Raw genomic sequence first — 20,092 nt, 5'->3', positions numbered from 1 at the left:
AGCCAGGGGTAGAAACATGTTTTTTTCTGCTGTAAAGTTGGGCATTTTAACATGGGGGTCTATGGAAATTGCTCCTTTCTGCAGCCATCGCCTATCGGCCAATATATGAACTGCAGTGTGTGGCACTTCCGTATTGGCTTCCCGGCTCTACCCAAGCCCCCAGGAAGTGCGCCGGACTCAGATGAAAATATTCGTGCTGGCCAAACGGCGGTACTACACTTCCGTTTGGTTGCCAGGCCCGGAAACACTTTTTCCCATTGACTAACATGGGGTCTGTAAATAGTTGGATAATTTTTTTTAAACTAAATAAACTACCCAGTATGATCACTTGTATAGCCCTTATTAAAAACATTCGTTCCTCAAGTTGTAATAATGTGCTAATAACGTTATTCTGAGAGTTATTTCCCTCTGCATTATGAACGCGCATCTAACCCACGGGACCGCGCCGTCCGGCACGTTCATGTTACGTGTCCCGACCAATCAGAGCACACTGTGCTCACAGGAAGGATGGGGGCTGGAGCTATTGGAGCTACAACGAGCCGTTAAAGGCAGAGAGTGAAATTCAGTGAATACACGTAGTTTACAGAGATGCTGTTTGAAAAACCAATGTAAGTTGCGTTTATCTTTACCCATGGATGCACAATAAGAACGGACCCATATCGTTACTGCCATCCCACGGAGCTGTAATAATGGATATATTGCACATGTTTGCTGTAATTCATTATCATACTACATGGGCTGTATGATTACATCTTGTACCGTAAATGTTGTATTAAATAAAGTTAATATTACCGACGTTATTAACGTCCCTGTAGCTTCGTATTACACTGTGTATATATATATACATACAGTGCAATAATTATTTCATGCTAAATGAAGCTCTGTTGCTTGGATTTCACTAGATCCTGTTACAGCGTAATATAAGTACATAACGGTTGATGTGGACATTAGCATAATGACTAGCTAGCCGCTAGCTGCTAACTGCGCCTCGTTAATAGCAAATCCATCATAATAACAAATCATTACCATGCTGTCATGAACGTGCGGTGCTGTTACGTGTACGCAAATTGACGTGCTTGATGTGAACGAGCATTTTGGTTAAAGTTGCGCATGCGCTATGAGCGCACATACGGGTACTTCTCAGGCATGCCGGGTAATCTGTGACGTTTCGCTCTCTCAAAAGTTGGGCCATTTTATCATATGCGCTAATGAGCAGCTCTCATAGGAATGAATGAGGCCCCGCCTCCCACGCTGTATCCAGTTCTTATTATACATCCATGGCTCTACCCCACAGTTTGCCGCTTGGTTGGGACATATTTCGCTGTCGGGTGTTGACCAATCACGAAGCGTCATTTCTTGACTGGCAGCAAAAACAACCAATTACAGCAGTGCTTCTCTGGCTGGCTCTGTCCAATCACAAACAAGAAGTGTTCTCCCTAAAGGAATACCCTTTCCGTCCAATGTGAAATGCTGTGGTGTTTTCTGAAATGCTGTGGTGTCTTGCACTTCAGGGCCACCGTACATCCAGTTATTTTAGCCGGGCCGGCTAACATTATTTGTCGTGCTTTTTACAGTACTACGGCTCCCACAGATGAAATGTTTTCAATTTGATGAACGTTTCTCAAATGTACCTACCCCACAATTTCACACACCTCTTTAACTCTATTTAAAATGTGATCTCAAGTTAACCACATTGTGTGTATTTACTTGAGGTTTATTCTTGCTTATGTCAACTTGGAATATACGATCATAATTGTACATGGATCGATCATAAAACCCTCGATCACTGACCCTCAGGCTAACCGCTGCTCGTGGAGAGAACTAGAAACCAGGAAATGAACCAGGAAATGACCTCTGGACGGTCCAATGACATCACAGCCTCGGCGTTCACTCATGGGGCTGAATGAGAGCAGCACCCTGACTCTTTTCAAGGATTTCGTGTTGTTTAATGGTCTCTGAGTCAAGCAAATCGCGCTGTGGATCCTTGCAAGAACGGTGGGGCGAACCGGGTCAACGGCATGTCGGCGGAAGGAACTTCTCCGGTAGGTTTTAAGCAAATTAACCCGGTGCTTTGCGCCATGCATGGAGAACCTTCTGTACTCGCTGTGGATGGCAAACGCCATTTCCGTATGCTCTGTCATTTGGAGAGCGGTAATTGGTTTATCCGTGTGTCGGTTCCAGTGCTTGGGTTCTCATTGGTCGAGCAAAAAGAGAGTTGTCAAACCTTGACACCATGGACACATGCGAGCTAGAAAAAGCTAATGAATATGTTTAAGAGTTGAGTTTGAAATGATAAATGTTGAGGTCATAGATTACGTTTTTAGGGTAATAAACTGCGATAACAGACTAGTAATATGTTGTCAACATTGCTTAAATAGCAAGCTGTAAACGTTACCCATCCAGTCGGCGTCCCTGTTTAACTTTGCAACCCAGAATGTTAGGACACTCCAAAACATATGGTGGTTAACTTCCATTAAGATATATAATGGGAATTGCAAAATAAACCACCAGAGGAGTTTCGTTTTAACTGCTTTAATAGCTTAAAGGATTAGCATAGCCACTGCAGACTTACATGGGTTAGGCAGCAACATGCCACATTGTACTGATTCGAGGGAGGATGTGGCTCATTGGTTAGTGTGCTGGACTTCGAATCAGGGGATAGCAAGTTCGAGTCCCATTGCAGTCAGCATGTCCTTGTGTCCCTGGGCAAGACACTTCACCCCAAATTACTGCAGACTGCAAGACACTTCACCCCAAATGACTCCTGTGGGGATTGTCCACAGTACTGAATGTATGTAAATCGCTTTGGATTAAAGCGTCTAACAAATGACATGTAAGTATAAGTCCTAAATACCGAGTATAACTATTATCCATTGAGCATCACCAGAAAATATACAATATTACTAGGAGTAGTTTTTCTTGGAGTCAGTTGATTAATAATTTAAACATTGTGCTGAAACGTATTATTAATATTCTTTTTATTATGGATACATATGTTCTATTCTTAATCTGTCTTTTATCATTGTTGGTTGGTTTTTAAAATTGTCGAAAAATAGTAATAAATCGCATCTCATCATCAGTGAAACCTGCAGATGTCATTTAACAGGGAAAACAAATTGTTTGAAAAACTGAGACAATAACGTTAATTATTTTTGTAATCAATGTTTATTTATATAGCCCAATATCACAAATGTTACATTTGTCTCAGTGGTCTTCACAGTTTGTACAGAATATCAGTATGACACCCTCTGTCCTTAGACCCTCACATCGTACAAGGAAAAACTTCCGGAGAAAACCCACAGTTTAAAGGGAAACATGGGAGAAACCTCAGGGAGAGCAACAGAGGAGGGATCCCTCTCCCAGGACGGACAGACGTGCAATAGATGCCGTGTGTAAATTGAAAAGATAATACATTTGCAACATAGGTAGTCCAAATGTTTGGAAATGCATGTGTGTATAATAGGAAGATGAATCCACGAGGATATCCATCCAGGACTTATGATCCAGGAACACAGCCACGACTCAAGATCCAGGGCTCGCGACACAGGACCGCAGGATCATCCATGACTCCGGATCCCAGCGTATATAGACACCAAAAAGAAAGACATTTGGGGAAGCTGGGTTAATTGGAACATGAGAGTACACAGGTATAGACAGAGAGAAGGAAGAAGTAAGATGTCCCCCGACAAACTAAGCCTATATCAGCAAAACTAAGGGCTGAATCTAATCAGCCCTAACTATAAGCTTTATCAAAAAGGAAGGTCTTAAGCGCACTCTTAAAAACGGATAGGGTGTCTGCCGCCCGAACACAAACTGGAAGCTGATTCCACAAATGTGGAGCTTGATAAGAAAAGGCTCTGGCTCCCATTGTACTTTTAGAGACTCTAGGAACAACCAACAACCCTGCATTCTTGGAATGCAATGCCCTAGTAGGACAGTAGGGTATAATGAGTTCTTTAAGGTAAGATGGCGCCTGCCCATTAAGGGCTTTGTAGGCGAGAAGAAGAATTTTAAATTCTATCCTGTGTTCTATAGGGAGCCAGTGTAAGGCAGCCAGAACAGGAGTAATGTGGTCCCTTTTCCTAACTCTGGTTAGTACACGAGCTGCAGCATTTTGAATCAGCTGAAGCGACTTGACTGACTTCTTGGTACACCCTGATAATAAAGAGTTACAATAATCCAGCCTTGAAGTAACAAATGCATGGACTAGTTTCTCTGCATCGTTTTGAGGCAAGATATGCCTGATTTTTGCAATGTTACGTAGATGGAAGTAGGCGGTCCTTGAAATTGATTTTATGTGGGCGTTAAAGGATAAATCCTGATCAAATATAACACCAAGATTCCTTACAGTCTCACTGGAGGCCAAATTAATGCCATCCATAGTTAGTATATCTTTAGATAATTTGTTTCGTAGATTCTTCGGGCCAAGTACAATAACTTCAGTTTTGGTCGTGTTTAACATCAAAAAGTTTAAGGTCATCCACGTTTTTAAGTCCTTAAGGCAGTCTTGAATTTTATTTAGATGATTAATTTCATCAGGCTTGATTGATAAATATAGTTGAGTATCATCCGCATAACAATGAAAGTTTACAGAATGATTCCTTATAATATTGCCTAATGGAAGCATATATAATGTTAATAATTAATTGATTATCAAACCAGTTGATTTCTCAAATGTTAATGAAATATACTGAGTTGTGGATGATGGTGTAGGCATGGCAATACTAAAGTAAAGTACAGATACCTCAAATGTGTACTTAAGTACTGTAAGTAATTCATTCTTCCACTGCTAATACAATACAATCCACTTTATTTCTATAGCACATATTAAAAACAGAGGGTTTACCAAAGTGCTTCACAGCAAACATAACATTATAATAAAATATAATATTACAATAATAGATAAAAGGCACACATAAGAATAGATAAAAGGCACATAAAAGCTATGGACAGACAATAAAAGCATACAAATCGATAAAACATAACTCAAACTGACTCGAAAGTGAGGGAAAAGAGGTGGGTCTTCAGGCGGGACTTAAACGTTTGAAGAGTGGGGGACAATTTGACATGGGAGGGGCAGGTCGTTCCAGAGCCTGAGGGCTACCGCTGAGAAGGCTCGGTCTCCCCTGGTCTTTTTCCTTGTTTTTGGGACTACCAGCCGCAGCTGATCAGTCGACCTCAAAGCCCTTGAGGGGGTGTACACCTGTAGAAGGTCAGAAATGTACTGAGGGGCCAGCCCATTGAGCGATTTAAAAACAAACGATAACATCTTAAAATGAACTCTAAAATGGACAGGAAGCCAGTGGAGGGAAGTCAGAATAGGTGTGATCTGCTCATGCTTGCGTGTTCCTGTAAGCAGCCGAGCCGCAGCGTTTTGTACAAGCTGCAGGCGTGCCAGCGAGGTCTTGTTTAGGCCGGCATAAAGTGCATTACAGTAATCTAGACGAGTAGAAACAAAGGCATGAATTACACGCTCAAAGTCTAAAAAGGATAAAACCGGTTTAATTCTGGACAGGAGCCTCAAGTGATAAAAACTGGACTTAACCACAGAGTTTATCTGTTTATCTAATTTAAAAGTACTGTCGATTTTGACGCCCAGATTAGTGACCATGGGTTTTGCATATGGTTGCAGGGTATATTTGCTAACAGCACAAACATCATTGAGTTTCTAAGTTTTACAAAGTAGCCTGACTCCTAGCAAACCAACATTCAAACTAATAACATTGGCTAAGGAACTCCAATGAGACCAATTCTAAAGCAATTGGATGCATGATCTCATATAATACATACAAACCTTTATCAATGATGTTACTCTACTATAATGTAATACAGATAAATATGTTTTATTAACTGATGTTAATTGTATATTAATCTATTTGGAGTTCTTTTAGATTGTTACTCTTCTCTCTGACAATTAGTGTGGTTTTCACCACTTCGAGCCAATCAAAAGCTTCCAGACACTTTTAATGACAGTTCTCATCATAATTGAGAATATCTTCACATGAAAGTGTTTAAAAAGTTGTCCAGCTCACTTACATTCTGGAAATGTTTAAAAAAGTGTGTAATTTTAAACATTGAGCAAGTATTTATATATATTTTCAAAGTATCTTTTTTATATGCAGAGGGACCTTATCTAAGATAATTTTGTACTGAAAAAGGCTGTTCACAAAATAAAACAACATAAAGGAAAGGGATTAATTGCCATTTTAAGAGTTTTAAGCATCATTGGACAGTTTTGGGCATAATATCACTTCACAGAATTATTGTAGCCTGCAAAATCATTTACGTTTTCATACTATCCCATGCCTACCAATAACACATATCGACACATTAAAAACTGCTTGTTTATGACATGCAAAGTGTTTGTTTAATTTAGTTTCCTCAACGAACCAGCAACATGTGCTAAATATGTTGATTTTACATATATGTATATTTCCTATTCTATGGCAGCTAGCTGTTTCTTTTTATTTTTTTATTTAGGAAATATAATGCCTTGCCAAGAATAAAAGTCTGTAACCCAAGTTGCTCGAGAACACTGGGACCACACCTCATATTCAAACCCTCCTCAGCGGCCCCTCCCTGCCTTTCAATAACGAACTCAATGAATCGGCACTTATCTTTTGGAACCAGAGATATCTGGGGTGGAGGTCCTGTAGGAGGGGAGAGAGGGAAGGAGGGGGTGTCCGGTAAAAAGACCACTGTATCTAGACAAGAGGCTATATGACCTCAGCTCCTCACCGAGACACAGCAGGCAGCCTCAGCCTCTCAAACACACAATAGCCTCCACAGTGCACAGACACAGAAGCATGGAGCAAGGACCTTACAAGTACATCAGGGTGAGGCCGGCGGAGAAAATGTTTCAGCATTACATAGAAAACTAGTTCTAGACGAGGTTGATAATGAGTTTGGACCATTGTATCTTTATGGAATTTGGCAGACTGTGAGTTTAAACCTTTCTTTTTTTGTCCCGGCAGGATGGAAATGGCAAGGTTAGTCGTGTCTTCCGGATTGGAACCCGCAAGAGCCAGGTACAGTTCTACATTAATTAACCAGAGCTTAACTTTGATTGCTTCTTTTTTATAAATATATTTAAAAAAGAGAGGGGCTTTTGCATCAGTGTATATTTAAATGTTTGAACATGAGCCTAAGCCAGTTAAATGTGAGTTATCTTTATCTGTAAAGATACAGCAGAGCAAGAAGTCTGGAGCTCCTCCCGCAGAGATAACGTAGCTCAGCCTCAACAATGTATTTTTAAGATAACATGATTTGACTGTCACTGTATGGCTATTTGAAATATATCAGCTAACATGTTCTTTTATCCCAGTTGGCTCGCATCCAGACTGACAGCGTGGCAGAGAAGCTGAAGGAGCTGTACCCTGAACTTAACCTGGAAATAGGTAAAAACCCAGCCTTTATTCTATATCACATGACCCTGTAGAGGTGTGGGCACATTTGGCTTGAATGTAAGACGTAAGACTCTGTGGAGATCAAATAAGATTTGTCCCCAGCTAATCTTGCTCACTACTTCATCCAGCCTCCTAAACTAATGTATGCCCATTAGTGAAATTCCCTTTCATCAGGCTGTCCCAGCACATCCCTTCTTAATGGTCAGTCTCAATCCTACCTTAAAGAGCTCATAATCAGCAACCAGCTTTCTATCAGGGAGGCAGACAGCGTCCTCACATTAAAGACTAGGATTATAGTTAGGGCTAGGTTAAGGCTTCCCTAGAACTTCCTCCAGTATCCTATTTGTTGGTATGTTTTACTCTTTTCTTGTATTTTACATTCTAACCTGTAATTTAAATATATGTTGTAATTGTATCTTGTCTTTTTACACTGTCATTCATATTTGTTGATCTATAAAGCCTTAGTTGTTTCTTGATATTGGGCTATATAAATACAAACATTTGATTTTGATTTAAAAGACACACTCTGTATTAACGGTGTGTTATGTCATCATTGACTGCTGACTCCTCACTACTCTTACAGCGATCAACAACGGCTTCATTATTAAATTCAAAACCTGCCAGTCAAAATGTCCGACGCTCCGATCGATTGACTGCCGATCATTATCGGCCGATATTCACTCTTAATAGTTTGATCGGTGCTCTCTATAAAGGCCGATCAGGAGAGCTGGATCTGATCGATATGGACATAAACGCGAGTGAAGTGTAACCGGATGCGAGAGAGAGAGATCAGATCAGCTGCTGCATAATCACCTGAAGCCCCGCCCACTGTTTAGCGCGCTGCATGAGAAACTGACGGGCTGTCAGGAGAGAGAGAGAGGGAGAGGGGAAAAGAGAGGATCTGTTTCTCCCGTGTTATTATTCAAAGTTAATTTAAACTTTTGAATAATGTACGTTATCTACTACAAGTAGTTTGTTTGAATGTAATAATTATGTTGTTTGTTGTGGAATAATTTATTGAAAAATGAATCTGAATTTTTCGATCTGTTACGATTATAAACTGAAGCAATATAAAAATGACTCCCATTAACTGAGTTTTAAACATCAGCATATCCGCTCATAGTCCGGTGATTACCTGCTAACGGAAACTCTGCTACACAATTCTTATTATTATTATTGAAACATGACCGGTAAGTTTCAAATTTGTCCAGTAAAATAAATTCTGTCCGGACATTTGACCGGCGAGAAAAAATCCTAGCAGAAACCCATGTTTCATGAGACAGTACTGGTGTTTCTGCAAGTTATATCTGGTTAATCAAATGTCTTCTCTCTTCCAGTTGGCATGTCAACGTTAGGAGACAAAATCCTGGACACAGCTTTATCAAAGGTGAGGCTTTTCATGGGGCTTTACATCAGCACACAGAACATTCTAATTTCTAGTTTACATATTAATCAAATAATCCCCAAAACATGCAGACTTAAAGCAGTCAGTATTTAAATGACATATAGTACATTACAGACTTTTATAACAATGTATTGCTCTCTACCCTAAACTTTCCTTGCCTTGCCTCAGTCAGAATCGCAGGTGTCTAATTTATGATATATTGGGAGACACTACAGGTGAATAGGGTAAACAATTATACTAATAGATATTACTACAATACACAAAACCAATTTAAATTACGACAATAATTTTCACTGATTACAAGTTTAAAAAATGTCTGCCTTTATTTTATTAAACATGTGTAAATATGGTTAAAAATGATTGTTTCATTCTCGTTGTCATTTTAGATTCAACGTTTTTTTTTAACTGGATATTTCTTAGGACTACAAACACACAAAGACAAACTAGTTGACATGTAATGGAAGCAAAATAAACTCATAATTGACCAAGGCATGAAAACAATGCTTTTCCCTATAGTGTTAACGCTTGATTACATACCATACATGACATGTAAGGTCAATTTTGATTAGCTTATAGTAGTAGTATATTTTTCAATGCAACAGGTAACAATGCACCCTAAATCCCTCTCTGTTTGTGTGTTTTCTCTCAATACAGATTGGCGAGAAGAGTCTGTTCACCAAAGAGTTGGAGAATGCTCTGGAGAGGAACGAGTGAGTGTTAGCGCTGTCATCTGTGGCTGACACACACTGGCTGCACACCATTGTTTCAACAACCAACACCGAGCGGTAGAGCTCACTGACAGGGATCACTTGAGACAAAGCATAGCGTCAGTTACAAACACTTGGGCCCTAGCCACACGGTGATGAAACGGGTCGTATCCGCTACAGTTCTCTATCTTATAGACCAGAGGTGCCCAGTACGTCGACCACTTCCACCCAGAATGGGAGGAAGAATATTTGTTTGTGATGTCACATTCAAAGGTTATTTGCCTTATTTGTAAAGCAAGCGTCGCTCTGCCAAAGAAAGGTAACGTGGAGAGGCATTATCGGAGTGTTCACAAGGCATATGACAGCGACTTCCCTCCGAGGAGCGAGTTGAGAAAGAGAAAGGTCATGTATTATTGCTACACAAACATTATCTCGCAGTCTTAGTGTCGCCAACTCGTTTCTAACATGCAAAAAGACAAAAAAAATGCGTCTATGGTCGGTGTATTTTCGATCTTTCCGATCCAGGCGAGATCTCTCTCTCTCCCGTCTGTGTGCGAGGGGGCGGGGCAGTTTACACACACGCAGCTGCTACATGCAGCAACACACGCCGGAGATGGCGGAGAGAAGCGCTCCAAGGTGTGGTTAAATGTTACCCGTCTTGAGGCGGACAATGCTCGTTGCCAAGAGTGTTTAGCATGTAAGGGCGGTAACACGAGCAATTTGTCTAAACATTTAGCAAAAGTGCTCCACATTCAGACGGAGGAATGCACCGGGTTGGACTGTGTTTCTAGCAGCTCTGTAGCGAGTAACTTTTCCATGTCAGGTGTTATGTATGCTAGCAGCACCACACGGAGTTAACTCCATTATATAAACATGGGTTAATGATTAGAGGTAACTGAGTTATTTATTTTGTTAAAGTTTCAGCTCTTCTGTTTACAGTTCTGTCAGATTATTTAATACGATTTGTTAAAACATTGTTGTTTCTTTTGATGTGAAATATTATTTATTTAATTTAAATAAAAAGCAATGTTAATTTTGTAAACAATTTGTTTAGTTAATTTAATAATATATGTATTTTTGAATCAAGTATTCATCTTTATTGTCTTCATTGTTAGTTTCCACATGCCTAAAACAACCTCAAGCTAAATCTAAAAGTTGATGGCTAAATAAGAGCGCTTGAGAAATTGTGCAAGGCATACAGTAATAGTCCGATTAGTCGATTAATCGTTTCATTAATCGATAGATTAATCGATTATCAAATTAGTCGTTTGTTGCAGCCCTATTATCCCATGTATAAATAAAACGTGTTATTCAGCAACCCTTGCAATTTGGGATTTTATTTTTGGTTGGTAGACCTCGGTGAGCTGGTCATTTCAAAAGTAGCTCACCAGCCAAAAAAGTGTGGGCACCCCTGTTATAGACGGTTCGGCCACACCAGGCCGACAGGGAAATGCGGATAACGATAACGGGTCCCAAAGGGGGTAGATCTGCGGACGCAACGCTCTGTGGGGCCAAACGGCTCCGTGAGGCCAAACGGCTCCGTGATTACGCCCTATACGATCATTTCCTGATAACGAAAATACTGACGGGCTGTCAGGAGAGGGGGAGGAAAGGAGAGACTCCGTATATCATTCTTATATTATTATATAGAGTCCTTATTCATTTGTTTTAAAGCTCAATAAATAACAAAGAAGACCTTTGACCGGCATTTTATAATTTTGTCTGGAAGATTTCAAATTTAACAGACACGTTGACCGGTGAAAAAAAATTCTAACTGAAACTCTGCCGCACGGTTCCCTCGTCCCTTGGAAGAGGCGGAGAGGTGGGTGTTTTTCATCTGCTGGTGGACTACCGGAGAGATTTACAGCAGGAGCACACGCTTGCCTCAGGGAGGGAGGAAAAGAGCCAGAGCCCTGCCTCTCCCCACCTCTGCTGCTAAATCCACAGCGGAGAATAAACAGAAGGGCAACCATGGTAACCATGCTCGGGAAGTCTTCTTCACTGCTGATGGTCTATTTTTTGGCGGAAGTACAGCGCCACTTATTGTTATTGATTAGTGCATCAGTGTTTCTTAGGGTCAAAAACACTAAACTCATAACTGAAAATGAAAGCGTTTAGTTTATTTAATAAAAGAGCACATGTTCAATGTGAAGAGTGACTGTAGATATAGATTAGTTGCAATTTGATTCCAAATAAATAAATTAAAATAATTTAAAAAAAACACCTTTAATTTCAGGGGGGGCACCCACCGTTGGTGGGGCGCAGCGCCTATTGCGTGTGGATGGAAGACTTTTTTGCTATCGAATTCGGTTCGTTTTCGTTTCCGTTTCTGTGTGGCTCCAGCCTTGGTGTCAATAGAAAGCTTCAGGTATACATGAGAGTAACCCATCCAGGTCCTTCCCATCTACGTCATGGCCCAGCCCCTTTGTGAGTCAAACATTCGCTGTCATTGGACTGGAAGTTAATACACATTCTGAGGTCCTTGCCAGTCAGATCAAAAAAAGTAAGAGTACCATGCATTATTTTTACTGAATGGAGTCTAAATATTATTGTCAGTCAGGAAAACAATTACACGATGATCGGCGTCAATATACGATTAAATTAAATCAATAGGGTATCCGTGTCACTGAAACTTGGATTTCCTTGGCTTGTCGGTGTTTTGGATTTCAATGCAGCAACTACAGTCACTTCTTTAAATTGTAACATTAAAACTGAGTAAGAAAAGTAGTATTATCGTACCAGTAGCAAGTATGAATTCAAAGCAGTTTATGCCAATAAAATCTCCCAAAAAACTCAGCAATCAGCTGTATTAAGGTACTTTCTTCTATCCACAACCCCCTCTCAGGACTCCATAAGAGCAGCTCTCTTTCATTTCCTCTCCGCCTCAGATGTAGCAGCTGCTGTGACCATGTTAAATATCCCCAGGACTGAATGGCTGTATTATACCATGAGACATAAAGAGCCTGTATATATGATGTAATGTTCCTGCTCTCTGTCCCACAGGGTGGACCTGGTGGTCCACTCCCTGAAAGACCTCCCCACCACGCTGCCTGCAGGATTCACCATTGGGGCCGTGCTCAAGTAAGTGCTCTCACAGTGGTGTGCAGTAATTCTGTTATATCAGAACCCAAAGACTCTATTTATTCCGGGGGGGATTTGGTATTGTTCCATTTGAATGAAATAAATAAAAAATGTTTTTATTTTTTTGTACATTGTACAACAATATAACACATATTTATTACAGTGCACACAAGGAAAAATAGTTTGAGTGTTCTTCTTGAAAATTATAATCAAACATTTGACCTTTTTACACCGGTTAATTATCTTTATCTCCCTGCTTTAAAATGGGTACTGATTTTTTATATTTTTTACTATGTTTGATTATAATTATTTTGCATTCTATGAATACTTTTTAATATATTCATATTATTTACATATTATTTATCTAAGGTTTTTTTCTTCTAATTATCAGTGTGTGGGAGAGAAACTCCCTCTGGCATCTATCAGAAATCTCATTGTGTAAACAATTTAGGAAAACATTAATGGTCAACCCTACAATATCATCACAATATCAAGATATTGATCAGAAATATTGTGATACTTGATTTTTCCCATATTGTCCAGCCTTACTGGGTATAGGAGCTGTGCTTCAGCACAAATAATATAGGACATACTACTTTGTAGTGCTGGTTGTCAGCTGTAACCATTCACTGTGCTTTCTGCTGATTTTAGGAGGGAAAACCCCCATGATGCAGTGGTGCTACACCCGAAACATGTTGGCAAAACTCTTGACACTCTGCCAGACAGCAGGTACAGTCCAACTACATGTGTATTTCACTCATATCAGAAGTATGGATAGCTCATCTTCATCCTGTGTGTTTGTGTAGTGTGATCGGCACCAGCTCCCTGCGCCGCGCCGCCCAGCTGAAGAAGAGGTTCCCCCACCTGCAGTTCAAAGATATCGTATCCTTTCTAGGAAGCAATGTTACAACATGATGATCACTGAGAATTAGATGGGAATTGGATTGAATTTACTACACTCTGCCCATCTTTAGCTTAAGTGTGAGTCTCAGAAGTGTTGTCCTTAGCCTTGTTCTCCAGCGTGGGAACCTGAACACACGTCTGAAGAAGCTGGATGAGAAGGAGGACTACGCCGCCATCATCCTGGCTGCTGCCGGCCTCGGGAGGATGGGCTGGGATGACCGCATCAGCCAGGTAACACTTCATGATCATCACAAGCCCTCCCTGTGAAGTCTCTCTGGGTCACCATTTGTCATTTCAAAGTATTGTTGGGTTGTATGAGGGTCTGATCTGTAGATGGTGGTGAGAACACCCCAGTTTGGAGTAACAGTGAAGAGTAAAAGTATTTCAGACATCTAAAAATATGTAAATTAGTCACGTTTAGGCTATATTTAGAATGGTTTCCCCATATTTCCTTGCCGATATAAAGGGCTAAAGGCGTTATATTTGCTGTCTTCAAATCCACCAGACTCCATTGACAAAAACTGTAGTTCTACCTTGCAGAACACAGGAGTCTCTGATCTCCCGCTGTCTCGATTGGTGTGTTATTGTGTGACTTTGGAGTTTCAATTGGTTCATTTCGATTTACCAAAGTTGCACAAAAACACACACAAACTAACCGATCAAGGCAGCGGCCATTGAGATGATGTTACATTTGTAAGGCACACCACTGCACTTAATTGTTAAAATGTCTGTTTTTTCAATGGAGTCTGGGAGAAGAGGAGAGAGCTTCCGTAGATAAGTACCTCATGTAACTAAATGTTAACACATCTGAGCTACACCCTTTAATGCAGGGGTGGGGAACCTCCGGCCCCCGGGCCGTATACGGCCCGCGAGACCATTTGGTGTGGCCCTCGAGGTAATTTATAAACACACGCAAAAAAGAAAAAAATTAAAGAAATCTAGACCGCAAAATAATTAAACAAGTGAGTGCCTGTTTTTCCTGGCCAAGGTCAGGGTCCTTGAACACAACACAAGCCTAACGTGTCATCACGTGGTATATGTCTCCTCTGGGGTGTAGTTCTGACGGAGAGCACCAGAACGCCGCTCCGCTCCGGCACTTCCAAAAATTGCAGTACCCATAAGGAGCCGTACACATGCTGCAGTTTTTGCGTGGCTGTGTCTTTAGTTGTAAGCCCAGTGGCGATCTGTCATACTGATCATACAGTCAATAACTTTGTTGTTATTAGCATCTGGTTAGCTAGCTATGCTAACGAATATAAGAAGCTTTTTCTACAACCAGTGAGGTAAAGGTACATCTTTATGATCATTATAGTTATAAAACAAATAAGAGAATAAAGTAAACAGGTATAAAATACTATATGACAGTAAAAAAAAGTTGTTATTAATAAACAAGAATACAGTTTGAAAGGAGAGTGATTTGTAAAATACCCATAAAGAAAAATAAAATCTGCTTCCAGTTCTGTTTCATATCGGTGTTGAGAGATGTATCCATAGATCTCCTAATGTTGCTCTCAAAGTGCACCAGATTGATGCTTTTAACTTCAACATTTAAAAAAACAAATCTTCCCGGGGGAGCATGCCCCCCGGACCCCCCTAGAGGAGGTTAGGTTCCCCCCACTTAAATCATGTTCACATGGATAGGAGTCTAAATACATTTTCACACATCGTGTGTCCATATCTTTCTGTTTTGGTGGTCATGCCACAACCGTGCACGTGCATGCATGAGTCATGGCAAGATATCTGGATTAAGAGGTTGCGTTTTCTTTGCACAGCATGAAAGAAAGGTGAAATTAGTGGGCTGTGATTTTAGTATTTTTAAGCAGAGGTCAATCATTTGTACGGCCCTCGGAGGATGTTGAGAACATTGAAATGGCCCTTGAGAGGAAAAAGGTTCCCCACCCCTGCTTTAATGCTTTATGTATCTTGGAGGATACAATCATTTGACAGGCTGTGTCCATGTGTAACATTGGTGTATTTTTGTGTAAAATGGGTATAATAATAAAAGTGCAAATAAAGTGTAAAATAGGTTGAATAACAGTGTGATATGGGTATAATATGGATGTGATAATGGTGTAACATGGTTGTAATAACGGAGTAAAATGGTGTATAAATGTGTAGTATACGTTTATTGTATAGAATAGCAGTCACTTATTTTTCCTAAATATTTATATGATTGCCCATTTAAGGTTAACAATCAAACTGTCTGATTTGTACACGTTAGATCCTGGGGCCTGAAGACTGTATGTACGCTGTTGGACAGGTAAGAACAACATGGAAAATATAAATATTAAATAAACAAAAAAGTGAAACACTAGCTAATAATGCCAAACTACATCCATATGTGTTCTTGAGGGGAATAATCCATGTGTGTGTTGTCAGGGGGCTCTGGCAGTGGAGGTTCGGGCCAGAGACTTAGACATCCTGGAGATGGTGTCGGTCCTCCATCACCCGGAAACTGTGCTGCGCTGCATCACTGAGAGAGCTTTCCTCAGATGCCTGGTACACAAACACACACTCGCATATAAACACACAAACATTGAAAACTATTAAGAAAATGTCAATCCCCATATATTCAATTTACCTGTCGTTTTTAGGAGGGTGGGTGCAGTGTTCCGGTGGCAGTAAACACTGAAGTGAAGGACTCTCAGGTAAGAACACTAGGCAGAGGCACACACGGTTTTGGCGCAGTGGTTAGAGCATTGATCATCAGATCAAGGGGCCTCGGCCGCCACTGCATCAGGCCTTGGGCAAGACACTCTACCCGCATTTGCTCCTGTGGGTAATGTCCACAGTATTGACATTTACATGTCTAATATGTGTAATATGTAATTGTAAAGCGCTTTGAGCACCTGTAAAAGCGCTCTAATTAAAAAATGTAATCCATTATTATTATTATAAACACATTTGGATAGCATAAAATGTGTCATTTGCTAAGCCCCTCTCCCTGCTAGTTACTGTTGCTATACCTGTCAAGCTTCATGTAACACACACACACGCAATTCACAGCAGAAATGCTGGCAGATTTATAACTAACAATGCTTAGTCATCATTGAAACCATTTTTTATATTTCCAGCTGATGTACCCTAACCCAAGACAAGATACAAAAATTAGAGTTACAGTTTAGAGCTGTAATAGTTAGCTTTCGGATCATAAATAGGATAAGTAAAATGTAGGAAGGTGAGACTGTTAATTTGTTTTAACATACTCACTGTATACAATAGAAAACTATACTTCGACACAGACGTTAAAATAATGATTTACTAATTTGAGAAGTACTTGAACTGAGGTCTTTAGCCTATACATTGTTAAAGGATTAAGATTAAGACAGAGCTGCTAATGCTAACCTACATATGCTATCATTGCACAGTGAGACGTCTGACATAGTGGAATCTAAGCACCAGCACTTCATTGTGAGTGAATACCCCACTCACATCATTGTTCCAGTCTCGAACAAGGTTTTTTCTAACGTGATCTGTAATTCTGCAAAATAATGTTGACTGATGTTGATGGTCAAACTGTTTTTGTGTTGTTGCAGCTCTACCTGACGGGGGCAGTGTTCAGCCTGGATGGCTCAGACAGTCTGAAGGAAACCATGCAGACAAGCATCGCTACGGATGACAAGGTAACAGCTCGATGACCACTGAAATTGTAAGAAACAACACAGCGTTGATCGTTCAACTTCACAAAGAGTAATAATTATGGGTTTGAACCAAACCCAAAGCATATTTTAACCTTGGGAAATGATTATCAATACAAAGCAAAGGCATTTCAGGAATGTTGTGCATGTAGAGCAAAAATGTGTCATAAAAGCCCATTAAGATCATCTCGAGGAGACTGACTTTGATTTAGAAATTGAGGAAAAAGTTATTGTGGTTGTCACAGCAGAACCTGCTTATTTTGGGTTCATACTGCTATACAAAGCCAGAAAATTCAGCAGCGTAAATGAACACACCTCACTAAAGGACTGGAGAAACTGCGAAGTGTTGTGTTTTTTTTACTTTTCCTTCACCATACCACATAGCAAACCTTCTGTTGGTATTGTTTGTGTGACAGAGCGTGGACGAGGAAGTGGACGAGCGTGTGCAGCGTGTGGGAGTGACAGCCAGTAAGATCTGCGGTGGCGCCCAGGACCGGGCTGAGCGGCTGGGGATCGACCTCGCCAACCTCCTGCTGAGCAAAGGAGCCAAGGAGATCCTGACGGTGGCCCGGCAGCTCAACGACGCCAGATAATCCCGCCCCCCTGGAGGAGATTGGGTCCTGGAGTGCAGTCAGTCACAGCCAAGTAAAATCTTGAATTCCTACACATTTGACTTGGCGCGAGAAAACGAACAACTTTGCTGCCCCTTGTGAGCTAAATCAAGAAAATATTGAGGATTTGAAACATTACTTGAACCAAAGTCCTGCATAGTTTGATCATAATCAGCTTGTTAAGAGTCACTATGGGTCCCAGCCTGTTACATGAATACCTCATGGAACCATCATCTGAGCCATTTAGAACCCGCCTTAATACAAAATGGCCTTCCAACATCGTCCTCAGCAATACAGTACCATCATTGGCTGATATCCTTACAATAAAATCCCTTTTTTAAAGCATATCGGAATCAGATTATTAAAATAGTATGCCACTTGAATTCAACGTTTTCGTACTCTTTTTCCCAACATAACCAATCAGTGTCCATTAGACCTCCTCTTTTGCTTTTTACATTCTCCGTTGGAAAGGCTCGCTTTGATGGTACCAAAGATTCCGGGGATGTGTGCACATTTTTTCGAGTGCCGTAGGCATACGCTGCACTGAAAATGGGCCTCATTTAGGTGTGAAAGTTGAGAAATGTAAATATAAATGTGAAAAATAGTATTTTTTCTAGAAGCTTCACATTTTTTCATCCAGCTCAAGTTGAATGCATCATTGTCAGCTATGGAGGCTATTTTAGACTATGCTAGTTCCCTTTTTACAGAGAAAGAATATATTTAATACACATGATGAGAACCTTGTGGGAGGATTTTGTTTTACTCCGTTGGTTAACGCTGGAGCAATAAATGCTACTTTTTTTGTGCACTGAGTTGTTATACTGCAAAAGATTGTCCTGTTCATTATTTGCTGATGTCTCTTAGAAGCACCAGTTAGGCTTATGATATTTAAATATGGTGTACATGCTACATTTGTGTGTAAAGTATGTAATCGACTGTTTATAAGGTATAGTACACAGGAGTGAACTCGTCAACTGGCAGTAGGGGTAATTACCGTTGTTAGAGATGTTAAGTGGCCAAACAAACCTTATTTAACTGAAAATACTACAGGCTATTTCTTTACATTATGAATGTTTACGGCTGCATTGCCATACTGAATAAATAGTCATCATTATGGTGCAATTTGCAACATACAAGTTTTTGGTGTAGTTCTTCCAAAGCATCTTTGCATTCATAATGCAAAGCTCTGCCTTCTGTATCTCATAATCACACCATATTTTTCTTTTAATTACAAAATAAAGATCTTGTCGTCATGAGATCGTATTCTTGTAATTATGGCTTCTGTAATTGTATCACATTCAATTACAAAATACATATTTCCTTATTACGTGATTTGAAACTTGTAATAATGAAAAATGGATCTCTTTTTTTATGCTTACAGTATATTTTTCTCTTTTACTATGAGATATAATCTCTTATATTAAAATATCCTATTAATTAGACTTTTTCTCAAGTTTTTAGATGTGGATGTCCTAAATAAGAGAATATCTCATTAAGATATACAGAAGTCATAATTACAAGAATATATACTTTGGTGAATGTAATTCAAATTAACAAGGAAATTAATGAAAACACATTTGTATTTGCTGTAATGCAAGATGCTGTAATCTTCATTATAAAACTGAAGTGTTTCCAAAAGCAAAACATTTTCAGACTTGTTTATTAAATAAAAATGTCTTGAATGCCATTTTTTGTGTTAGTTTCTATCAAAGTGCCATTGCTTCAAATGTCTTTCTGCATATCTGCCTTACATTTACAATGCCTGTTCTCCTTCATTCTGCATCAGTATACTCGCTGTACAGTTTTGTGTGATGCCATATCATATTTCTTTTTATTTTATAGTTCTTCATTGTATATTTAACCTAATTTAAACCTCCCGAGACAATGTTAGCCATATTTATTTTTCAGCTTTATTTTCTGTATGAATTATCATAGAATGTCTCTGTGTTCGGTTTCTTTACCACAGTATTCATTGTTGCACCAATCTTGTAATTGTTTTGCCAGTTCTGGGAACATCATGTCAAATAAAACCACTGATTTCAAGAAACAAATGTCAATAAAGCTATGTGTTAAACCTGTCGATTATTGTTGTCCTGTTTATTTTAATTAAAGTGGACCTATCATGCTATATTTGAAACATATATTGTAGGGCCATACCTATACAAAACATGTCTGTGAAGTTTTTTTTTCAAAATACCAAACAGATCATGCATTTTAGCCAGGTCTCATTTCGCTCCATTTGCTCTTTTCCAGCCCTGTTTTTGCAAGGGCTGATTCTGCTTTTGTGGCAGACTACAGCGCCACTTACAGGCCTGGCATATGTACTACAGCGTCTCCAGCG

At 39.8% G+C, this 20,092-nt stretch overlaps 1 protein-coding gene across 2 annotated transcripts; it reads left to right on the top strand.

Annotated features, from left to right (window-relative positions):
* The first annotated feature begins 1,803 nt into the window (after positions 1–1,803).
* Positions 1,804–19,831, top strand: LOC117562156 (porphobilinogen deaminase-like). Of its 2 annotated transcripts, none has more exons than XM_034239977.1 (14): positions 1,804–2,042; positions 6,975–7,028; positions 7,325–7,397; positions 8,744–8,793; positions 9,466–9,521; positions 12,522–12,599; positions 13,251–13,328; positions 13,406–13,481; positions 13,620–13,733; positions 15,724–15,762; positions 15,882–16,001; positions 16,097–16,150; positions 17,039–17,125; positions 17,557–19,831. In XM_034239977.1, exons 1-14 carry the CDS (start codon positions 2,019–2,021, stop codon positions 17,731–17,733), a joined length of 1,080 nt encoding a protein of 359 aa, XP_034095868.1. In that variant the 5' UTR covers positions 1,804–2,018; the 3' UTR covers positions 17,734–19,831. The 2 variants fall into 2 exon arrangements, with proteins under 2 accessions (XP_034095868.1, XP_034095867.1); XM_034239976.1 differs by lacking the exon at positions 1,804–2,042 and adding an exon at positions 6,704–6,836.
* The last annotated feature ends 261 nt before the right edge of the window (positions 19,832–20,092 follow it).

This window comes from Gymnodraco acuticeps, unplaced genomic scaffold (assembly GCF_902827175.1).
Source record: "Gymnodraco acuticeps unplaced genomic scaffold, fGymAcu1.1, whole genome shotgun sequence".
NCBI lineage: Eukaryota > Metazoa > Chordata > Actinopteri > Perciformes > Bathydraconidae > Gymnodraco > Gymnodraco acuticeps.
Note: the sequence above shows the minus strand (reverse complement) of the source record. Positions and strands in the feature narration are given on the sequence as shown.

What these genes read in the sequence shown, in the direction of transcription:
- LOC117562156 (XM_034239976.1), top strand. Translation starts at nt 6,807, where the DNA reads ATGGAGCAAGGACCTTACAAGTACATCAGG. An exon ending in ACCTGCAGTTCAAAGATATC is followed by an intron (nt 13,482 to 13,619) that starts GTATCCTTTCTA and finishes CTTGTTCTCCAG; the next exon opens with CGTGGGAACCTGAACACACG. An exon ending in GTATGTACGCTGTTGGACAG is followed by an intron (nt 15,763 to 15,881) that starts GTAAGAACAACA and finishes GTGTGTTGTCAG; the next exon opens with GGGGCTCTGGCAGTGGAGGT.